At 34.9% G+C, this 21,783-nt stretch overlaps 1 protein-coding gene across 2 annotated transcripts in view; it reads right to left on the reverse strand.

Annotated features, from left to right (window-relative positions):
• Positions 1-21,783, reverse strand: part of COL11A1 (collagen type XI alpha 1 chain) — a 196,445-nt gene that overhangs the window by 51,750 nt on the left and 122,912 nt on the right. For both annotated transcript variants that reach the window (XM_037498135.2, XM_037498134.1), the window contains exons 40-46: positions 21,588-21,677; positions 21,277-21,330; positions 6,631-6,738; positions 3,350-3,457; positions 2,231-2,284; positions 1,125-1,178; positions 518-625 (exon numbers count right to left, since the gene is read on the reverse strand). In XM_037498135.2, the coding sequence (XP_037354032.1) occupies positions 518-625; positions 1,125-1,178; positions 2,231-2,284; positions 3,350-3,457; positions 6,631-6,738; positions 21,277-21,330; positions 21,588-21,677 (576 nt within the window). The remainder of the gene's footprint in view (positions 1-517; positions 626-1,124; positions 1,179-2,230; positions 2,285-3,349; positions 3,458-6,630; positions 6,739-21,276; positions 21,331-21,587; positions 21,678-21,783) is intronic.

The raw sequence follows: 21,783 nt of genomic DNA on the forward strand, positions 1-21,783 counted from the left end.
TGTATTTTCCATGTTAAAGAAATATTTTGGCATTTAAATAAGAACAGAAAACATATCCACCAGCAGACATCCAGTGTTATAACAATAATGACTATAATATATTAATTTTACTGATTACAATGTATTATTAAGTACAGGAGCTATATAATAGTGAAAATCAATAGTTTATAACTTATAAAAATAAAGGTAAAAACTGAATTTATATAAATTCAGCTTCTCTTTACTTTCCTACAAATTCATGTTTTTAATATTTTTGTTATTCAGGTAGCATTGGTGTACCATATGCTATATGATACACAAATACAGTATCCTACCTCTTCAGGTATTTTTATCACACCATGCCTACCTTTAAGTACAGTTAATCTAACTACTTCTGACACTGCCAGTGTGGCATAATTAATAGAACACTGTACCCAATTTCCTGCACAGGAAAAGGAAAGCTGGTTTGTTTTACATCCACCAGAAAGCTTGGTGTAGCAAGCAGGTAGAATGATGTGCACAATGCAGAGAGTCTTACCTGAAGACCTATGGGGCCAGGAGGTCCCGGGAAACCTCTCGCACCCTCATCACCTTTTTGGCCAAACATCCCTTGTTGACCTCTGGGACCTGGTTCACCATCACCTCCCTACAGAAAAGCAACACAAATGATCACAAATCAGAAAATCATGAATTTGAAGCTTGTATTTATATATATATATATATATATATATATATTCAAATAAAGCAGGTCTATTTACAAAGTCAACCAAGGAAAATTTTGACTAAATTTCCATCGTGTCACAAACCTGATTGCTTTGTTTACATTGTTTTTGAAATACGACTGTCCTTTATTTCCTCATGTTTACCAAATGAAGTAAAAGCTGTCTAACAAGGTAAAAATGATGTTCAGCATTTACTGCAAATTAAGTATTTCTCAACTGGTTATTACCCATTTTCAAATGAAGTCACAATGTTTTTCATTTTTAAAGAGAGGATCTGCAAGCTGTTTTAGATCATTTAAATTTGATTCAATGTTAAGCATACAAACAAACTTATCACCATGAAAAATTAACTTGTTTTCTGATGGCTCATAAATGGAATAAGGGAACTATAAGAATTTAGATTTGCTGAAGAGGAATACTTACAGCAATTCCAGGGGCACCAACTGGTCCTTGAAGACCTGGGGGGCCAGGAGGACCCTGCAAGGAGATAAAAATCAGTAATTTTGAAACTGACACGAGAAAAGGCTCAGCTCTATAACACAGAACATTTGGCTGATCAAAATCTATTAAGCATCTTTGCTGGAAAAAAATATTTTGCATTTAGTGCAGTCAACTGTTCTTTATTTTACTGTTTGAAACTGATATTTGCAATCAACTTTAAATTGGCAGTTATTGAAAGCACTCTCATTGGTAATGCAAGGAATATTTAAAAATAAGTTTCTATGCTAATGTTAATCAGGATGAAGTTTTCCATTTAAAAATTTCCGAAATATTAGTTTTCTTTAAAGAGATAAATATGAGTGGTAAGAGCTCATGAAAATTTGTCTATACATTATCTTTTAAGTTAATTTTAGGATCTGAGGATTCTAGACAGCCAAAAAGTAGTGATATGAAAATTAAAAATGTTATTCATATATGAGCACATGAAAACTCGGTGTTATACTTAGTATATCAAAATTTCTTATTATGAGCAACAGATTTCAATAGCCATCATGAGTATGAATGCATAGATATTTTTTCTTAATGTATTTTTTTTTTACATAGATAAGATCAAGCACCGGCCCAGGCACTAAAGAAAGCGCAATGATTGGACTATATGTCTTTGCTATAAATGCTGCATATTGGGACGGTGCTTGAGGCAAATGTTTTGAAAGGGAGGCTCATGGACTCTAGGGATACCTGGGACTCTTTCTAACAGGTCAAAATTCTTTCCACAACAACACTAGGTATCATTTGTCTTTTATACCATGTGGAATTTTGAACTAATGATGCAAAAACAATCGAGGGTGAAACAGCTGGTGCGCTAGCCTCAGTCTGAAGGTTTTAGGCATTTTTGCATAAGTTAACACATAACTTTGAAAACAGTTTTATTAGAATTTAACTGAGTTCCAAATTGAAGAGTTCCCAGAGAGGTAATACAGAGGTTAGAATCTTCAGATAGGTAAGTGATATTATAAAGAAATATCCATGGTTATTAAGAAAAGTAGTTACAAGAATAATGCCTTGTCAGTAAAATATAGAAAACTCACATTTTCTCCTTTGTCACCCTTGCTGCCTTTTTGTCCTGGTTCACCAATTTCACCCTGTATTTGAAATATTGAGTTAAAGTTTATCTCCATTAAGCCATAGCTGCATTACATTGTCATCACTATGTTCTCATTAGTAAACAAGTGTAACTTTAAAATAATCTCCTGCGAGCCTTTCATATAACTGATTATATTTTAAAAGCTTAGATTCCCACTGCTTACCATTTTTTAGTTGAATATAAGTCATCTTTAAGGAATGCTGCAATTGGGTTTTTAATTAATAAATCAATTTTATCTGAAATATCAAAATAAACTGACAGTGGAAATACATTGATTTATACAACAATAGCACTTCTATTCATCAACAATTACTTTTTCCCCTAGTTTCCAAATGCTAAAATGATGTACATTATCAGAGTGCAAGGTCACGGATTTCATTATAGCACTTACTCATAGAAGAAAATATACAAAATTCAAATACCACAACCCAGCTAATAGGCAGAACCAAGAACGTCAAATCTTTACTTTATATGCTAGTAAGACAGAGAAAAAGATCATCAAATATGGATGCAGCTCATTCTTAATCTTACCCAGCAATAGCCAAGAGAAAGGGCTATACATATACAAGCAATTAATTACATACATTTTATATTTATTTCAGAAACACATTTAAAAAATGTCTTATTACTTTGGAGAATAAAAATGCTAGTTTGCTTAAAACAATTTTTGAGAATATAATAGATATAGGAAACATTGAAAACATTATTTATGCATAAAAGAACTGGGGTACAGGCCAGAGGTGTGGGGGGTGAGAGGATTCACCAGAGACAGAGCGGGAAACAGAACTGGTGGATTCACTGAAATACACTGAAGAGGGGAGCAGCAGGTGAGTCAGGAGAGGTCTGCTGTGCCATGTGGGTAGCTCTCTGGTTGAGGAACGAACTCATGCTGCAGGCTGCAGATAGCTTTATAGAGCAGTGACTTAACCCTTTACCCCACCAGGGAGGACCTGAAAGCTATATCCTTTCATTTGGCTTTTCAGCTTTAAAATGATTGAATCTAGGATTCTTGAGAAAAATTATTTTTTCACAGAATATAATAACATGAATTAAGAACACTGACCTTGTCTCCATCTTCTCCAGGAGAGCCAGCAGGCCCAGCTGGCCCTGGAAGACCCACAGGGCCCTGGATTCCATCTCTCCCAGCGGGGCCTTGGGGCCCTTTTTCACCCTGTATCAAAAATCCAGCAGATCATTACTTTGTTGTAAGAAACTTGTAAATTAGCTCTTTGTTGCAATTTTTAAGTACAGTGACAATAGTCATTCCTACTCTAATTTCCTATTCAGTAAGGACATTGTTTTATACCCCTAAGAAAAAGATATTTTCTAGTAACCAAATGAGGGCACAAAATATTCACTATATTTTTTCATGCTGCAACAGGCTATTCTTGTTAACAGTTTATGAATCTCAGGCTATGGTTCATGAAATGACCCAACTTAAAATGTTTTTTTTCAAACACACATTTTCTAATCAAGTATTTATATGGATAAATCAGATGCTTGATCTCTATGAAAACTTTCTGAGCTCTTACTTGTCTTCATTGGTGCTAGTGAATAGTTGGACAGTGGAAAATAGGCTTTAAATGACATAAAATGTACCAAATAAGACATTAGTGGTAAAAAAAAAATCAACCTAGTAACAATACAAAACACAACAAAGCAAAAACAGACATTTATAAACCAGAGACATCCTGCAGGAGGGGAGGTGGGAGACGGATCAGAGGGAGGGAGGGAGTAGCACAGGGGACTGAGGTGATAGTGCACAGGTGCATTGGTGAAGGAAACTCTATGAGGACTAAACCTGGGGTGGGAGGAGCAAATATTGTTTCAAAATGAACAATGATCTAAAAAATTAAAACATAAATAAAAATTTTTAAAAAGTCATAAAATGCATTTGCTTATATGCCCAACTTTATAATAGGCTTTCTCTATTTTTAACAAAATGTTTTGTGGATTTTCCCATATTCTATTTTGAAAATTAATTCTATTTCCATAAAAACAAATCCATCCAGAGTTTCAAATAATTTCCTAATGCTCAAGATTTCATCAGTTTCGCACAAAGTGCATTCTTGATAGCACTCAGAGCTTCCACCTTTATTCCTGTTAACACAAACAATGGATTCTACAAATATTAGTCCCTGCATATGCATTATACCTTTTTACTCCTTTTTCCCTCACACCCCTACTCATTTACAATGACTTAAGTTTCATCTGTTTTGTCTCTTAGGAAAAAATATATATATATATGTGTATACACTTCATTTTATTTCCACCTCTAACACCTTATTCCAAAATACTGGTAGTCTTCATCTGAACTACTGAAATAACCTCCTGCCTGTCTCAGATCTATGTTTATTCCCCTCTTCTTTAGTATCTATTTTATGCTACTATTCTTGTATAGACACCTTCTTTAAAAATACTACCCAAGACAATGTACACCATTTATTCTCAATAACTATTTGCTGAATAAAAGGACAATAGAATGAATACATTGAAACTTTTGTGGGTGGCAGGAATAATTGAGAGAGGATAGGTAAGCAGAGTGTTCCTTCTCTCTTGCTAGTCAGAATATTATCAATCCCAAGGAAAACTTGCTCTAACAGCTCTCAGAATTCAGTAATCCACAAAAAGCTAGTTTCTTGCTATCATTTTCAGTTTTTTCTATGCATGTCATTAATTTGATTTTTTCTTCATAAAGTCAAGGTATTTAACCACTTTAAAACCCAGCCTTAATTTATTATCTTCATAAGATTTTTTTTTTTTTTTAAGATTTATTTATGCAAGCCCCGGGTACAGTCAGAAGTGCAGGAGGGTGAGAGAATTCACCAGAGCCAGAGTGGAGAGTAGAACAGGCAGAGTGATGAAATACACTGCTGATGGGAGCAGCGGGCATGGCAGGAGAGGTCTGTGAACCAAGTGGGACCCTCACCCAGCGGCCGGGGATTGAACTGGTGCTGCAGAGGCTGCGGGCAGCTTTGCAACCCAGCGCTCAACCACTGCGCCACCAGGGAGGCCCAGTCAAGAGATTCTTGACTTCTCATGTTTGTAGACTATTGATTTGTATAAAAAGCAACATATATCCTTTTCCATTACATGCATTCTTTATTGTGTTGTGCCAAGATACAGATGCCCTGGATTTTTAAATAAACTTCTATGAAAGGACTCAAATTTGTATCTTTTTATCTCTTTCCACCCAGTGCACAGTATACTATAAATGTTTTATAGAAAAATGATTCTGAGGATAGCAGAAAAATACATAACTTGTAAGAGGAAGACAGTGAATAATTTTTCATTGTTTACAAACATCTCAGAAAATACCTAAATTTCCACAGGTTTACTAAGCTGGAAATATATTGTTTTTTAAAAAGTTCCAAGTAATTAAAGATGCTTTTTCTGTTACCCAAAAATACTATCCACAGTGGCATGACCTCACTCTATTAGTCTAAATAATTCTGCAAGGAAATGAATAACAGAAAACAATCATTTTAATTTGGAAACACTTTAATAATATCACAGTGATGACAAAACATGCACAGACAATGAATCCAGACAATGAATCAACCTGCCAAAAATAAAGTCTTAGTGATAAAAAAGTATTTCAAAAATTATAGGCTTATGCTAGATTATATGCATATAAGAGCATTAAACTCAGACTTTTGTATGCTGTGGTCAGTGATTTTTATGTATATTAACTAAATGAGTTTGTGTTTTACTCTTGAAGAATGAACATCCTTTCCTTTTAAAAATGATCATGATTGAGCCAAAAGCTGGCCCAAAAATGAGGAAGAAATCTTGACTAAGAAACATAAACCTAATGAATGGAATAGCACTTATAATCATTTAAATTTAAAAATTCAATAAATATAAGATGAAATAATTGGTTTCATGTTTCTCATCTCACTTACAGTAGAACGAACTTCAAATTACATGAGACGGGAAACCACTTTTTATGGGTTTCATTTGCAGACTATGGAAGTGATTGGAAATGAAGTTGTATTATAAGAGGAATGAAAAGTGCACTCTTTTCTAATATACAGCAGTAAGGCATAGTTTTAATCAAAACTCCAACTTTATTTTTTAAAAGGAGCAAAATCAGAGACCTTTTACATTAATAATATTCAACTCCCTTGCAGGTATTAGGGTTTTATAAAGTGTGGAAAAATGTCATCTCATTTAATTGAATTTGAAATTTTCCCTATTATAAATAGAAAAAGAGATGTGTTTATATGCCAGACACATATGCAGAGAGAATGCAGTGGAGTATGAAGAGCTAATATCCTTGAATAAAAAGTAATAACTTGTGCAGGGTGGCGGTATAATGTATTTCTCCTTGAAATTACTTACAGGAGCACCTTTTTCTCCAGCTGGACCAGGAGGACCCTGGGGTCCTGGACGCCCTGGCAAACCAATTGGGCCAGCTGTACCTGCTGATCCACGTTCTCCTGGTGAGCCCTGGTGTGTGAGAAAGGAAATATTTTGGTTATTAATAATGGAAAGTGTGATACTCCTTAAGAATCACTTACTGTGCAATAGAATCTCATAGTCCAGTAACTATTATAAAAAAATCATTTTTAGTTAATTTTAACATAGCAAATATGAACAACTGTACATATTAATTGCTAACCTTCATAGTAAGCAAAGATATGGGAGTTAAATACTGGTAAGATGAAAAATATTGTCAAAGTTATATATCTTTAACATTTCACAAATATTAACTTTTTGCCTTTAATAAAGTTTTCAGTTTGTTCACAGTGCTTAAAAAAACATAAATGCAATAAATAATTTCCTATACAATTTTCTCTCTATTTTATTACAGATTGGCAGGATGTACTTTCTAGAGTAGCATTTCTCAAAGAGATTTCTGGGCTTCCGTTTAAACATGCTGAATAACAGATTCAAAGTCCTATAAATGAGTTGAGTAATTATCATTGCATTAGGCTACAAATATAATTTTTCATATAATACAATTTGATAATCACTATTACAGTGTTTGGACTTTTTACGAGAAAATAAGACTAATAATCCTGTGGGGATCATTAGGCTTATTAGAAACACCAGCAAAATAATTCACATGATATAAGTTATATCCAATTGAGTTTAAGAAAGAAGCCAATTTTTTTTTTTACATTTCACAATTTAAAATATCTGTTATTTGAAATTAAAAAAAAAACTGTGTGAATGTCACATCTGTATAATTATCTGTAGCAATAATTTAAGAAAACACTATTCAAAGAAAGAATAAAAGAAATTCAGAAATACACTTACTAGGCCATGTAAAGCTCAAGTATAATCTATTTACTATTTCCCATTTTATTTATTAAAGCATAACAAGGCCGTTGTCCTTCAAATATACTACTGATGAATGGCTAGGTTATGATCCATTATTTTCTTTCATAATTTAACAAAGTGTAGAATAACTCTTCCTTATATTGCATCATGATTAGTCAAGAGTTACATGAAAACTAAATTCTTAGTTGTCCTTTATTTCACATACTAAAGGAAAAGAAATGATTATAAAGAAAACTAGCAGTTAGTATTTTTTAGATAATAAACATCTACCCTGTGTCAAAATTTTCTTTTTAATAATATTAAATTAATTTTATGAAATCAAGTCAACCACAAGTGATATAACTGTTAGCCCGTTTGGCACACTTTGTATGAGTGGTTCCAGCGGTCAGTGCAGAAGACACAAATAAGGGCAGAGGGCTCTAGTTGTTTTACATTCAAAAATTGTAGCCCTAGGCCTGCCTGGTGGCCTAGGAGTTAAGTCTCAGTGCTATCGCCAGGAGGGCCTGAGTTTGATCAGTGGCCAGGGATCAAACCCACATGGCGCAGCAGACCTCTCCTGTCTCACCTGCTGCTCCCCTCAGCAGTGTATTTCAGTAGATCCACCTGTTCTGCACCCTATTTTGTCTCCGGTGAATCCTCTCACCCCCGCAACTCTGGGGTACACCCCAGTTCTTGTATGCATCAAATGAATTTTAAAAAAAGTGCAGCCCTAAAAGTGAAAGGAATATAAAGATCTGTATTATTAGTGAGCTGCAGGTTAGCGGGGACCTGACGGAGTGAGGACAAGGACAAAGGTAAGGGCTAAGGGGATGGAACAGAGGAGTGGGTGAGGAGAAAGAGGGGGGCAGAGAGGACAAAGAAAGGGAAAAAGAGAAAGAGAAGTAATGAGGCAAGGACAAAGGTAGTAAATAACAAGACAAATAGGGCTCTGAAATTGAGGGAATGCAAAGGTATTTCTTGATTTACAAAAAAAGTTCCTTAAGGAAAGCACTTTTTTTCTTTTAGTAATAGAAAAATGTCAACAGAATACAATATATAACATGATCAGAGCAATTCTGTTCTATTTGGCTTAACACTAACAACACCCCTGAAGTTAAATCTCTACTTCTCTGAAAAGCTGATTTATTGAAGATCAATGTCCATGCAAGGTGACTATATTACATTTTTGTTTTAACATTTTACTTGTAAAAAATCTCAGAAAAGGATTACTATCCATTAGTGTTATCAAATCTAATCTAAAAATTCAATTTAAGTGTTGAGATATTTTATTTGTCATGACTAACAATAAGACATGATTTTGATTTGTCAGACCATAAGATTTTTCTTTTTAATCTTGTCTTAAATTTAAGCCACCAACTGTGTGAAGACTATCCAAGGAAGATATCACAATAGGCTGTGTTAAGGTTGACAGCTATGAAACTGTAAAGATAAAAAGGAAGATTCACTAGAAAGTGAAAGCATGTATTAAGAGAATTTTTTTTTTATTTTCCAGTTTTTGAGCCTATTAAACAAGTATCATGCTACTTTACATACGTGATATAAGATAATTTCTGTATAATTTATTTATTATTCAGGTAAATGTTATAAGACTCAGGGTTTAGCTGATATGCCCTGATTCATACAAAGTCTTTTCCTACAGTACTGAACACTTCATAAATGGTGGGAAAAAAAAAATCCTCAGTCTTTATACCACAATAAATCAAATGTATCTTACATAAGTAGAAGAAATATAGGCTTTCATAGGCCACTTCTACCAAAATAAGCATAATGATTGACACTTTCTTAAATAAGAAAACTTAGAAGAATTGATAATTCATTCTCCATTGTTGAAATAAACATTCTGCCATTTATTTAGTTCACCTGACCTTTGTTATGCTATTTATTAGCATCTCTGTCCTAGTTATAACTGTTTACTAACTTGTTTTTAATTTTCAACAACAATGAATTACTTGTTTTGAGAACTCTTCAAAAAGTGTTATCCATGACACTACAGGGTCTTTCAACATGTTTCACCTCTGATTCAAGTTAAATATTTCATTCTCATCAATGAAGAACCATAAAACAGTTTAAATTAAAGCATCTTAGTGAGAATATGCTTATTCTTAATCTTCCTAGAAAAAATATTCACATACTCAGAATTTTATTTTACCTCATATTTTGGTATAGTAGATTTATTTTCTTACTCTTGTTTCGCGTGTTTACCCCTGAGTGTTCAGCTCAACTTATCTTTTGATATGGACTGTCTTTTTGTCTTTTTCTGTACACTTAAAATTCTAGTCATTCTTTAAGTCTAGGATAACTACCATCTTTTCAAATGGGTGGATTATTCTCAGAATTTATAGCATGAGATATTATTCTATATTCCCTAGACAGTGAAACATAGCATGTACATTTTCTACCATTATTTTTGGAATAAATTAATGTAGCATTGGCATATTGAATTTTATCCTATAAATATCTCCATGTTTTCTTAATACCTCCAATGCATAAAATACTTACTGTGCACATTAAATAATTATAACATAAATAATAGTAATAAATATGAGCACAGTAAAATTAGAGATACAGGGTGTGTCCATGATGGATATGTTAAAAATATTTAGGATCTAAATGTACTCATATGTAGTCAATAGAAATTTTCCATATTTGAAGAAAAAGGGTGGCATCAGAATTAAAAGAATACAGGGATTTTACTTAAGAGAAGAATGCCTCTCCATTGTAAAGTGAAATGCGTTCAAATATTTAGGATTGGGGCCTCCTTGGTGGTGCAGGGGTTAAAGACAGTGCTATCAAGCAATCTGCAGCCACTGCAGCACTAGTTGGATCCTGGCCAGGCAGGGAGCCAATCCACATAGCACAGCAGACCTCTCTTGTCTCACCCTCTGCTCCACTCAGCAGTGTATTTCAGTCAATTCACCTCTTCTGCTCCCTGCTCTGTCTGGTGAATCTCTCACCCCCCTGCACCTCTGGCCTGTAACCCAGTTCTTGTATGCATAAATAAATCTTTAAAAAATAATTTAGGATTAATCAAGGAAATCTTTTCACATATATTAGTAGAAAAAGAATGCTGATTTGAATCAATGACAATGTATACACTCTGTGGATGTTATATTCTGCTTTTGTACTACAAAACTTAACTTTTTTAATTTCCCCCTTGGGGCATGCATAAGATTAAATTTCAGATTGCCATCTTGCTTGTGCAAGATGCATTAAAATTAATAACAAAACATGTAACTTTCCTGTAGTTAAAATATTACTCATGATCTTGTCACAGCTCATTAACTTCGAAACAGTGGATGAAAACTACCAGAGGAGACTTTTTCGATGTACATTCATGCCCTAAAGTACAACTGCAATTTCCCTTTCCATTAGTTTTTCAAGCATTCTATAAGTCTAGATGTTTTTAATAACAGCATGCTCTGCAATGTCTTTATTTTATCTATCTACAAATGAAAAGAGAAAATCTCTGATGGTATCTACTGATTAAGCAAATGCTATTACAAACTTGCAAATTTTATTTAAACATTCCCTGGCCAACTTTTAAAAGGATAAGCCTCATGAATCTTTTAGTCCCAATTGAATCACTGGAGAAGTCTTGTTTAAAAGAAAAATGAAAATTTAAACCTAATATTAAAAAGAGAACATTATATACATTCACCAGAAAATACAGTGAGGTTCTACTCTCTTCTGACTCTGACAGGGAATTTGAAATGTATTATGATAGGTATCAGCCCTTGAGAAATTCATATTGCAAATGTAATTTTTCCTATAAAGGGTAAAACATTTATAGGGATAGGGAATTATAGCATTGCAGTATAACTGGTCATTAAAGAACAGAGAAGAGGGCTTTATAGTTGTCAAATAAACAATCACATCTAAAACAAATATGTTTGTGTTTAAAAATGTCAAATGGATAATGATCAGCTCCACAAAGGTGGGATTTTGTTTGTTTCTTCCACTCATCTCCAGTACTTCAAGTACTTCAAGTTCCTGGCACACAGCGTGTCCTAAATAAATACATGAACTGAGTATGTGATCATTTCCTGAGCTAAAATCGTTAAGCTTACATCTTGAGCAAAGTGATAAACTTCTCCAGGGCTCACTTTTCTCATTAATAAAATGAGGACAGAAAATGTTTGGCATCAGGTTTTTGTACCATTCTGTATAGTAATACAACTAAACTTCTTTCAACGATGTCTTAAAGTAGGAATACAACAGATGTTAGAGAATCGTACCTGAACAGCTATGTATTTCAAAATAGAAATGAAATCTCAAATAACTGTAAAAATGAAACTTTATAGAAAAGAAAACAAAGACCCAGAAGGTTACTTGAAAGTTGACATTGGGGGATGGTGGTGACCTATGTGTGATTTGGTGGTGTGTGCACTCTGGGGGAAATACCTGATAGGGGTGCCTAATATTGCCTCAATTAAAATAAGTAATAAATACACACAAACACACGTCTTTATAGGAAGACCTAGAAGATGATATAGAATGTTTAACTTCAAAATGTTAAAAAAAAAGTACAACTTTTTTTGACATAAAAGTAGCATTAATCCTAATTTAAATTGCTTTTAAAATCATGTGCCCATAGCATTGATAAATAATTTGCACAACAAAAGTGCTTAACTGGGGGACCTCCCTGGTGGCTCAGCAGTTGAGCACTGGGCTGCGAAGCTGCCCACAGCCTCTGCAGTGGCGGTTCAATCCCCGGGATCCCAGGCTGTCTGCAAGGGTCCCACATGGTGCTCAGACCTCTCCTGCTGTGCCCACTGCTCCCTTCAGCAGTGTACTTCAGTCCTTCTGCCTGTTCTGCTCCCTGCTCTGGCTCTGGTGAATTCTCTCACCCTCCCATGCTTCTGACTGTACCCAGTGCTTGTATAAATAAATAAATAAATCTTTTAAAAAAAGTGCTTAACTGGGAAGTACTCACAGAAAAGGTGCTAAAAACTATAGAAATATAATTTTCCCAATTTACAATTTAAATAGCAATAATATGTGATAAATTAAAAGTTTTCCAAAGGCAATTGTCCGTATTGAGTTATATCAATTATAATGGCCACAGTATCATAAAACTATTCTGTTCTTTTATTACCAATAATCACCACAGGTTACTTGTTTTTCAACTGAAAGTTACTTGTTTCAAATGTCAGATGGACATTTACTTGATTTAAAAGGGAGGAACTTACATTACTCTATTTACCTATCTTTCTTTAACTTTATGATAGCTTTATCCCCTTATGTAGCCTTTTTCCCTAAAACTTACATTAATGAAACAATAAAAAGACATCAATTTATGTTCTTGGAGTGATGACAAAACAATGGCAACAATGGTGTTTTCTTTAATTATTTGCAAATAGGAGAAAACACCCAGTAAATATATTCTCCAGTATTTCTGTGTGTGTTCCATATTCTGAGAAGTATTTATGGAGCAAATGAAATTAATAAGCAGAGAAATCATCTCATTAACTTTCAGTTAAAAGGAATCTCACCCAGGAAAGAACAGAAAAACAAGTCAATAGTTCTTAGGAACTAGACCCGTACATACAAGCAGAAGGTAAAACAAACAAACAAACAAACAAAAAAAAAACTCTGCCCTTTTCTATTTAAAGCCAAGTTGACCATAATAAAATTAAATAGATGCAATTGCACTCTCCAGGTAACACATATTTTAGATCACAGAAGCTAAAAATTCAGATAAAATATTAAGCATTACTGAAATGTAAACATACATTTTAAATAATTAAGACTAGTCTTGCAATATCTTAATCTTCAATCATCAGTTTCCCACCATCATCTCTATCTATTCTTTATTCATTCCAGTTTGGCTATGGCAACAGTTCACTAAGAGATGCCTGGATTCCAATAAGGAAAATGTGCATTAAATTAAAAAATATCAAATATGACTCAATTAGTCAACACATATCTTTTTTTTAAAGTAAACTTGTTTAGACCCTTGTTTGCTGAGTAAAATTCACTGAAAAGAAGATTCTCTGGAATAGGATGTAGACAAAAAAAAAAAATAGAAGGAAAAGGAATTATCACCTTAGGGCAAGTGAACTCTAAGGAGGAGATGATAATAGGAAGAAATAATAGCACAGTCAGAATCATGGGGGGCAGTCTCAGGAGAGAGCCCAATGTGTTACAAGATTGTGAAATATTGGGGTTTGCCTGTTAGCAGCTCTGTGTTTGGTCTCCTTTCAGATTCTTTGTCCATATTAACTGCCACCATTGTCAGGGAAGAAAAGAAATGTGGTTGTAAGGATATTTAATCTCATTTTCAGAGAAAGAGCTGTTGGCAATGAGAGGATTCCATATCAAAAAATAATATATGGAGGAGAGTTGTTTTAGAGAAAATACTTTCCTTGGTTTTTGATTATAAAAACATAAGCAGTGAAGGAAAATCCTGAGAATGTGCAGGCAAAACATATTTAGATAGGTAGTGTTTACATAAATATGTTCAACTTGTGAGAAAAATATCGAACTGCCTTCTCTCTTGCTGTTTAATCCCCTGTTGCTTCTGCCTCGTGCATGTGCATCAAGACATTCATTTAGTGCCTAACCCTTGGGATCAGAAAACATGCCGTGCTTTGATTGGCATCTATTACCAGCTCTTACGCACAATATCACGCATACAATGAGCACTAGGTTTCGACCAGACTTTAAAAGCCCAAAGTCACGGTACCGTGTTGTAATAATTTTGTTTGTCTTGAGTGGAAGCCCTAAAAAAGATTTCTCAGTCTACATTCACTTCTAATAGCAAAACCTCTAGAACACTATGCCATTGACATACCAGTTTTTGGCTATTAAGATAAATATAGTGATGAGTACTGTAAAGACTGTATTTTGCAGACAAAAACCTGTTCTCATAGGTAAAACTGATATTTATTTATAAATCCTCTCCCACTGTAATTTCAAAAACTGTTGCTTTTACCTTGCTTTCATTTTTCTACATTTATCTATTTCATATCTATCTTCTTTTGTAAGCTATAAGCCTTTTCAGGAAATTTCCACTGAATAAATCTATATAACTTTAGTTAAATAGATTGCATGGTATATTCAGATATTTATTTAATTACAGATTTTCCATGAAAAGAAGATATAGCAGACTACAAGGAAGATAAGAAGTACAAGAGAATATAAGTAAGAACTAAGTGAGAGAAATAGATAAGCAGGTAAATGTTATTGATACAAAAGAGAACCAACAATATAAGTAATCTAAAAACGTATTCTATAGATCGGTTTTTCTCCATTGCAGGTCATTAAGTCAATGCAATGGGTTATGTCCAATACTAAAAGAAATAACTAGAATAAAATATAATACATAATATTAAAGTACATCACATGTACTTTATTTTTTAAAGATTTCTTTATTTATGCATACAAAGGCTGAGGTACAGGCCAGAGATGCGGGGGTGAGAGGATTGACCAGAGACAGAGTAGGGAACAGGACAGGTGGATTGACAAATACACTGCTGAGGGGAGCAGCGGGCAAGTCAGGAGAGGTCTGCTGCTCCATGTGGGTTGCTCCCTGGCTGGCCTGGGATCAAACTCTTGCTGCAGAGGTTGTGGATAGCTTCATAGGTTGCATCTAAACTCCTTGCGCCACCAGGGAGGCCCCATCACATGTATTTTTTAAATAGAATTATATTGAAAAAGATACAAAAATAGTGAAGAGAGTTTCCTACTCTATTGTGTCTTGATTTTGATTTTATGATTTTTATAAGCCAAAGCCAAAAGAGAAATCTAATTTTTATGATTCATATCAGTAAAAACAAAAAAGAAACAGCTAACTACTCAAGAAATTATAAAATTTCTCAGTCTGTGATTAGCAGGTGATATCTTCTGTGGATATTCATCACATAAAGTAATCTCCTATATCTGCCTACAGATTCTCTCGGATAATATAATATGGCATATCACAGGATCCTTTAACCATAAGTCAGTGGCATCACAGCTAAACCCAAGAGTGTTGAATAAACCCACTTCTCTCATGTCAGCAATGTGACACAAATTATGCAGCCCATGTTTTTGATGGAAAGGAATACAAATAAAGAGAATGGATGGCCAATATACTTGCAATTTAATAGAGGGACACAAATATGGGTGGTTGAGTATGAAATATTATATTTTGTTCTGTGTGCATCAGAATATATAGAAAGGCTGTAGTGTATAAAGTATATAAAAATGACATGTACAAACATGACATATTTCACTGTGGGAAGGAACTGCTCACTGATAAAAACTCTGCTTGGATTTTCAGTTTTAGTTCACTGGGATCTTCTTTAACTAAGGAATTTGTTATTTCTCTAGTAATCCAGAAATACACAGAACAACAACGGTTCTTAAAAATTGTATTCTAGGATTACAAAGGCAATAGTATACAACAAACATCTATACTCTCTAAGGATTCAACCTGTCTTTAAGCAGTTTAATCTTTGATTCATTCAAAGTAGGCAACTGTTATAAAGAGCACATATAGGAATATTAAAGTACACACAGATGCTATATAAAGTCCTCTAATCCTCTCCCTGCACACCAAATTGTTCACAGTGGCAGGAAAGGATTAAGAGGATTTGAGGAGAGAGGGAAGAGAGGGAAGAACAGAGAGGAAGAGGGTGGGAGAAAGAGAACTTAGCCAATGTTTACAGAGTAAGAGATAAATATACCTGGAAATGGGTCTAGGTAATGTGTTTTCATGGATTTTTGTCTTTACGGGTCTATGAACTAAAGAGTTGTTTACCTTCTCTAACCCTCAGATCTCTTACCTCTAAAAACGAAATGATAATATCTATAGGATCAGGTGGCAAGAATCAAATAAAATAATGACTAGAAAGTTCCTAGCATCAGGAGTTGAGAGATTAACTATTCTTAAGATTATTCTATTTTCAAACTTATTTCCTGTATCCTTGATATTCTTTTCATAAGAGAATTCTAATTTAATATTGTTCCTTAATATGAATAATTGCTGAATCTCCATCCCCCTCAAATTCTGATTTCAATCTTGTACTTACCATTACTTGGTAAATATCTCAACGGTGAAGTTAATATGATCAATATACACTCAGACCTATCTTTTAGAGAATCATGGATCCCTATAGGATATTCATGTCTTTATGCTTATGACTTAGAATTTCATTGTCTCTCACCTACTGCCAAGATATTCCTCTTTGAATATTTCAATGTTACCTCTTTTTCAACATTGCAAACTAGAACTCATCTCTCTTGCCAAAAAACTCACTACTCCTGATTTCTTGTTGTTATTACCACTTGCAAGGTAACCCCTTAAACCTCAAAAAAAAATAAGAAGAATAAATTTTCTGAATGTTACAGTTCACATACAGGAAATCAATAATTTTTGTCTTGTTTTAATCTTAATCATTTGGAATAAATATTTTTCAAAATCAAATTTCATATGCATGTAATTATTTTAAATTGAATAAACCAAGGCTGACTTGGTATCTGTTATGCAGGAGTCCCCGTCATGAAATTCTTCACTATTTTTAACAGCAATTACAGCAAGATCATTAGAAACTAAAAAATGCGGATGATGTCTTTCCTTTCAGTGACTCCTCTTCCATAAATTTTGAGAAAAAATATTAACTATTTAATGCCTACAGAATAGGATATGTGAATTTATTATAAGGATAGGAGTTCATTCCAAATAATTTTTTATTTATTTTTTTAATAATCTTCATTTGTTTTTTAGATTTATTTATTTATACAAGAACTGGGATACAGTCAGAGGTGGGGGAGGGTGAGAGAATTCACCAGAGACAGAACGGGGAGCAGTTCAGGCAGACGGACTGAAGACACTGCTGAGGGGAGCAGCAGGCAAGGCAGGAGAGGTCTGCTGCACCATGTGGGTTTCTCCCGGCCGCTGGGAATCGAACCCGTGCTGCAGAGGCTGCAGACAGCTTCACAGCACAGTGCTCAACCCGCTGCGCCACCAGGGAGGCCCTCCAAATAAATTTTAAGCATTTGTGAAGCATTCCTATTATCAAAGTAGAAAGGCTTTTAAAATCCTTTGTGACAGCTAAAAGGTTTTGGGGTTTTGTAGGAAAGTGCTTTGTGTTTGTTATTGTTCCTAAGCAGGTCAAATTGCTGCAACCGTGGAAGGTATCACTGAACTGTCATTCCCACAAAGACTGAGGCTTGAGATCATCATTGAATTTTCATCTACTCTCATTGTCCATATCTGATCTTAGTAATAAACCCTACTACCATGTCCTCCCAGTGTTTGTTACAGCCCCATGTCCTTTGCCTTCCCACGCCCTAGTCATGAGTTCACTCTTACATGATGACATTGATCACTGAACTTTCAGGCTCATCAGATCTCACAATCTCTGCTCTGTAGTACACACTGATGATTTTTCCTAAATTTTTTTACACCAAAAAACTTTGATTTTTCACTCCACTTGCCCCCTGGAGTCCTCAAATGACTTCAACTTGTCATTTTAGAACTTTAATAATCACATGCCATATAATCTTCCTGCTTTAGCTTTTCAAGGTGTAAATACATAGCAGAGGGTCTGGATCCTAGCAAGAATCCAAGTTCTATTCCTTCTCCCAAGGTGTTTCATTTTGGTTAGACCAAATATTCCCTAACAGCTATATTACCTTCTTACTTTCACTTTCTTGCTCTTAAATGATTCTGTGAAGCCAAGTTCAAGAACCACCTCTCTCTCGACCCTCCTGCTGTTTTCTCTTCTCTTCACCCTATCCTTGCAGTATTAATATTGACTGTCATTAGGCATTTAATCACGAACTCACTCAGTTTATGTTGTGTTTCTCTTCAAAATTTTCTATCTCATTTTAAGTTTCTTTTTTTTTTATCCATACAAGAACCGGGGTATAAGCTGGAGGTACAAGGGGTGAGAGGATTCACCAGAGAGAGTGGGGAGCAGAACCAGAAGATCTATTGAAATATACTGCTGACAGGAGCAGCGGGGCTATCTCCCTGGCCAGGGATTGAACTCATGCTGCAGTGGCTGGAGATAGTTTGATAGAGCTGACTTTAACTCCTGTGCCACCAGGGAGGCCTCTCATTATAAGTTTCTTAAAGATATATCTTCCGTGAAACTTAATTTCATACAGAGAAGTAAGTAGTAATTCCCAAATAAAGAACTACTGTAAATGAATAACCTATTAGGTATTTGTATCATATCCATTATATTATTCTACCCATAACTGGATAACTACTATTATTTGGTTAAATCATATCTCCTGGCATATCATGTCCCCTACAAATATATTGAATTCAATTGTTCAACTACCTGGGACAGCATTGTTTGGTTGGGCCCTAAATTCTTACTGTCATGATTCAGGTTTTATACATGCAATAACCATTAATCTTAAAAAAAATCTAAAATAAAATCACTTTGGAACCTAAAAGTCTGCTTAAATGGTTTGCACTGCAATAATATTTTTGAAGATTTCATGCTCAAAAAAAACTTTAGTCTTACTTGACTGTTGTTCATGCTAATGTTACTACAACAAATGTCTAAGGACTTTTTTGAAATGTTCCACATCATTTTATTGCTTTAATGAATATGGAAAGACCAATATAGTTGGTGAAATAAATATATATATATATTTAAAGATTTTATTTATTTATACAAGAGCTGGGGTGCCAGCAGAGGTGCAGGAGGGTGAGAGGATTCACCAGAGACAGAGCAGGGAGCAGGCAGACGGACCAAAAGCACTGCTGAGGGGAGCAGCAGGCAAGACAAGAGAGTTCTGCCACGCCATGTGGGCATCTCCCTGGCTGGCTGGGAATTGAACCAATGCTGCAGAGGCTGCAGACAGCTTCACAGCACTGTGCTCAACCCACTGCACCACCAGGGAGGCCCCGAAATAAATACATTTTTTCCTTAAAACATCTTTAGTAAATATTCACACTACCTGAGTCACTATGATACAACATTTGCAAGATCTTCATGTTAAGTATAATGTTAATAATCTGCCAAGGTTTATACTCACTGTGTTCCTACTACTAGTTACCTGACACATCTTACTCTGATATCAGACTTTCTAAGTCTGATAAGTCCCATAGCTTGATACATGGATTATAGTATGTCAGGCACTTTGCTATGAATGCAACCACAGAAATTCAGGGCACTTACAATCTAACAAGAGAGACAAAGTCTACTTAAAGTAAAGAAATTTTACTAATTAAAAAAAATAGTGGTCAACTGTCCAAAGATGACTTTATAAAGATTTAAAATATAAGGTTGATCTCGGTGGGTAAGTAGGATTTCTGTCAGGTAAGAAAAGGAAAAATCAGGTTCCTGGGAAAGAGGAAAAATTAAACCATTCTCCCTGAAAATTATATAAGTTCATAGTCCTTTGAGGAGCAAGATATTCAATGCATTAGACTATTTAGAATTAGAGAGTAGGTATTAAGGAATATAATGATTTGGACCAAATTGTGAAGATGTGTTGTTAGTCGAGACAAAGAGTTTGGTCCTAAAGGCAGTTTGGTCCTAAAGAGTTTGGTCCTTATACATAAGAAATGTATAAACAGAGGGTGTCACAGTTCAGGATATTTAGTTAAAATTCTAGGATTAGTGGGCAAAAACTGAATAAAGAGGGTCAGAACATAGTAGATGAGTTAAGCTAGAAGAGAAATAAAAAATGTCTGCTTGTAGCTGCTGTAGTGAAAATGAAATAAAGAGAACAGGCTAAAAAAACATTTTGGAAGTGAAACTAATAGGACTTCAATATGCTCTAAAAGGAAGTTGAGAGAGCATTTAAGACAACTTTAAGCTTTTCATCTTCATGAAATAAGATATAGATTGAGGAGAGACCACTAAACCTGGCAGTTTGGGTATGGCTCGTAAGGTGTCAGAGTATAGTTAAGAACAAAGGTGAATTTGTGGAGAAAGTGAAGGCTGCATTCAGTTTCTGTGAGGAATTGATGTGTATGTCAAGAAAAGAAAAGAAGAGGCAAAATCTGAATTTTGCTCATTTGTCAATATTTTATTTTATTTTATTTTTTTTATAGAGGCATGTTTTATTTTTTTGTTTGTTTGTTGTTTTTTTTTTGTTTATACATGCACTGGGTACAGTCAGAAGCGCGGGAGGGTGAGATTCACCAGAGCCAGAGCGGGGAGCAGAGCAGGCAGAAGGACCGAAGCACACTGCTGAGGGGAGCAGCGGGCGGCAGGAGAGGTCTGCGTGCCATGTGGGAACCTCCTCCAGTGGCCGGGGAGAAGCCGGGGATCGAACCGGCGCTGAAGAGGCTGCGGGCAGCTTCGCAACCCAGCGCTCAACCGCTGCACCACCGGGGAGGCCCCATTTGCCAATATTTTATAAGATCACATTGATAAATAAAGCAATCTGGATAAATTAATATTCTACCTGATGCTTATAGGATTTTTTTAAAAAAAGATGAACAAAACTCAAGTTAAATACTCTGAATTACAAATTATGATGTATTCCTTAGGTATTGCAAGGGACAATAGCAGCAGTGGAGTGGACTGATAGCAGCAGTGGAGTAAATATTTTCAACCTTCTACATTCTGCTGTTTCTGCATGCATTAGAGCATGCAATTAGCAGAAACCAGGCATTGACTGGTTTGATTGACATGTGTTTATTTTTCCTCGAACATACTGTGGGTTCACAGCATGTGACTAATGAAAAAGGAGCGATAATTTACAACCCTGGAAAGCATGGCTATTTATTATAATCATACTTACAACTGGACCTGGTGGGCCCTGGGGACCTTCCCCGCCTTTCAGTCCAGATGCACCCTGGGAAAAGTGAAAAAAACAAAGAAAATGAATCAATATGAATTGAATATTAATAGGAGGAAATGTATAATTGATAAGAAAGGATGCAAGGAAGTGGTTAGACAAATGTACATATTGTTATATATATTCTAATAATTGATACATATGCTTATATATTTCTCCTGAATAACCCATGCATTTTTCTTTAGTTAAAACTTGAGAAAAATGCATCTACTAAGCAATTTCATTGACCCACTTCATCTATATTTTGATTATACCTGGGCTCCAGGAAGGCCTCTTTCACCTGGGAAACCACGCAGTCCTGCTGGTCCGTCTTTCCCTGAGATGCCTTGAGGACCTGGGTCACCCTAAAGATTATAATATACACCTGTCAAATAGAGTAATTTCTGCACATGTACACAAACAAAACTGTGATTACCTCTAACCACTCTATGTGAAGCCAAAGTAATATTC

This window comes from Talpa occidentalis, unplaced genomic scaffold (assembly GCF_014898055.3).
Source record: "Talpa occidentalis isolate TD23 unplaced genomic scaffold, MPIMG_talOcc4v2.1 talOcc4.9, whole genome shotgun sequence".
Lineage (NCBI taxonomy): Eukaryota > Metazoa > Chordata > Mammalia > Eulipotyphla > Talpidae > Talpa > Talpa occidentalis.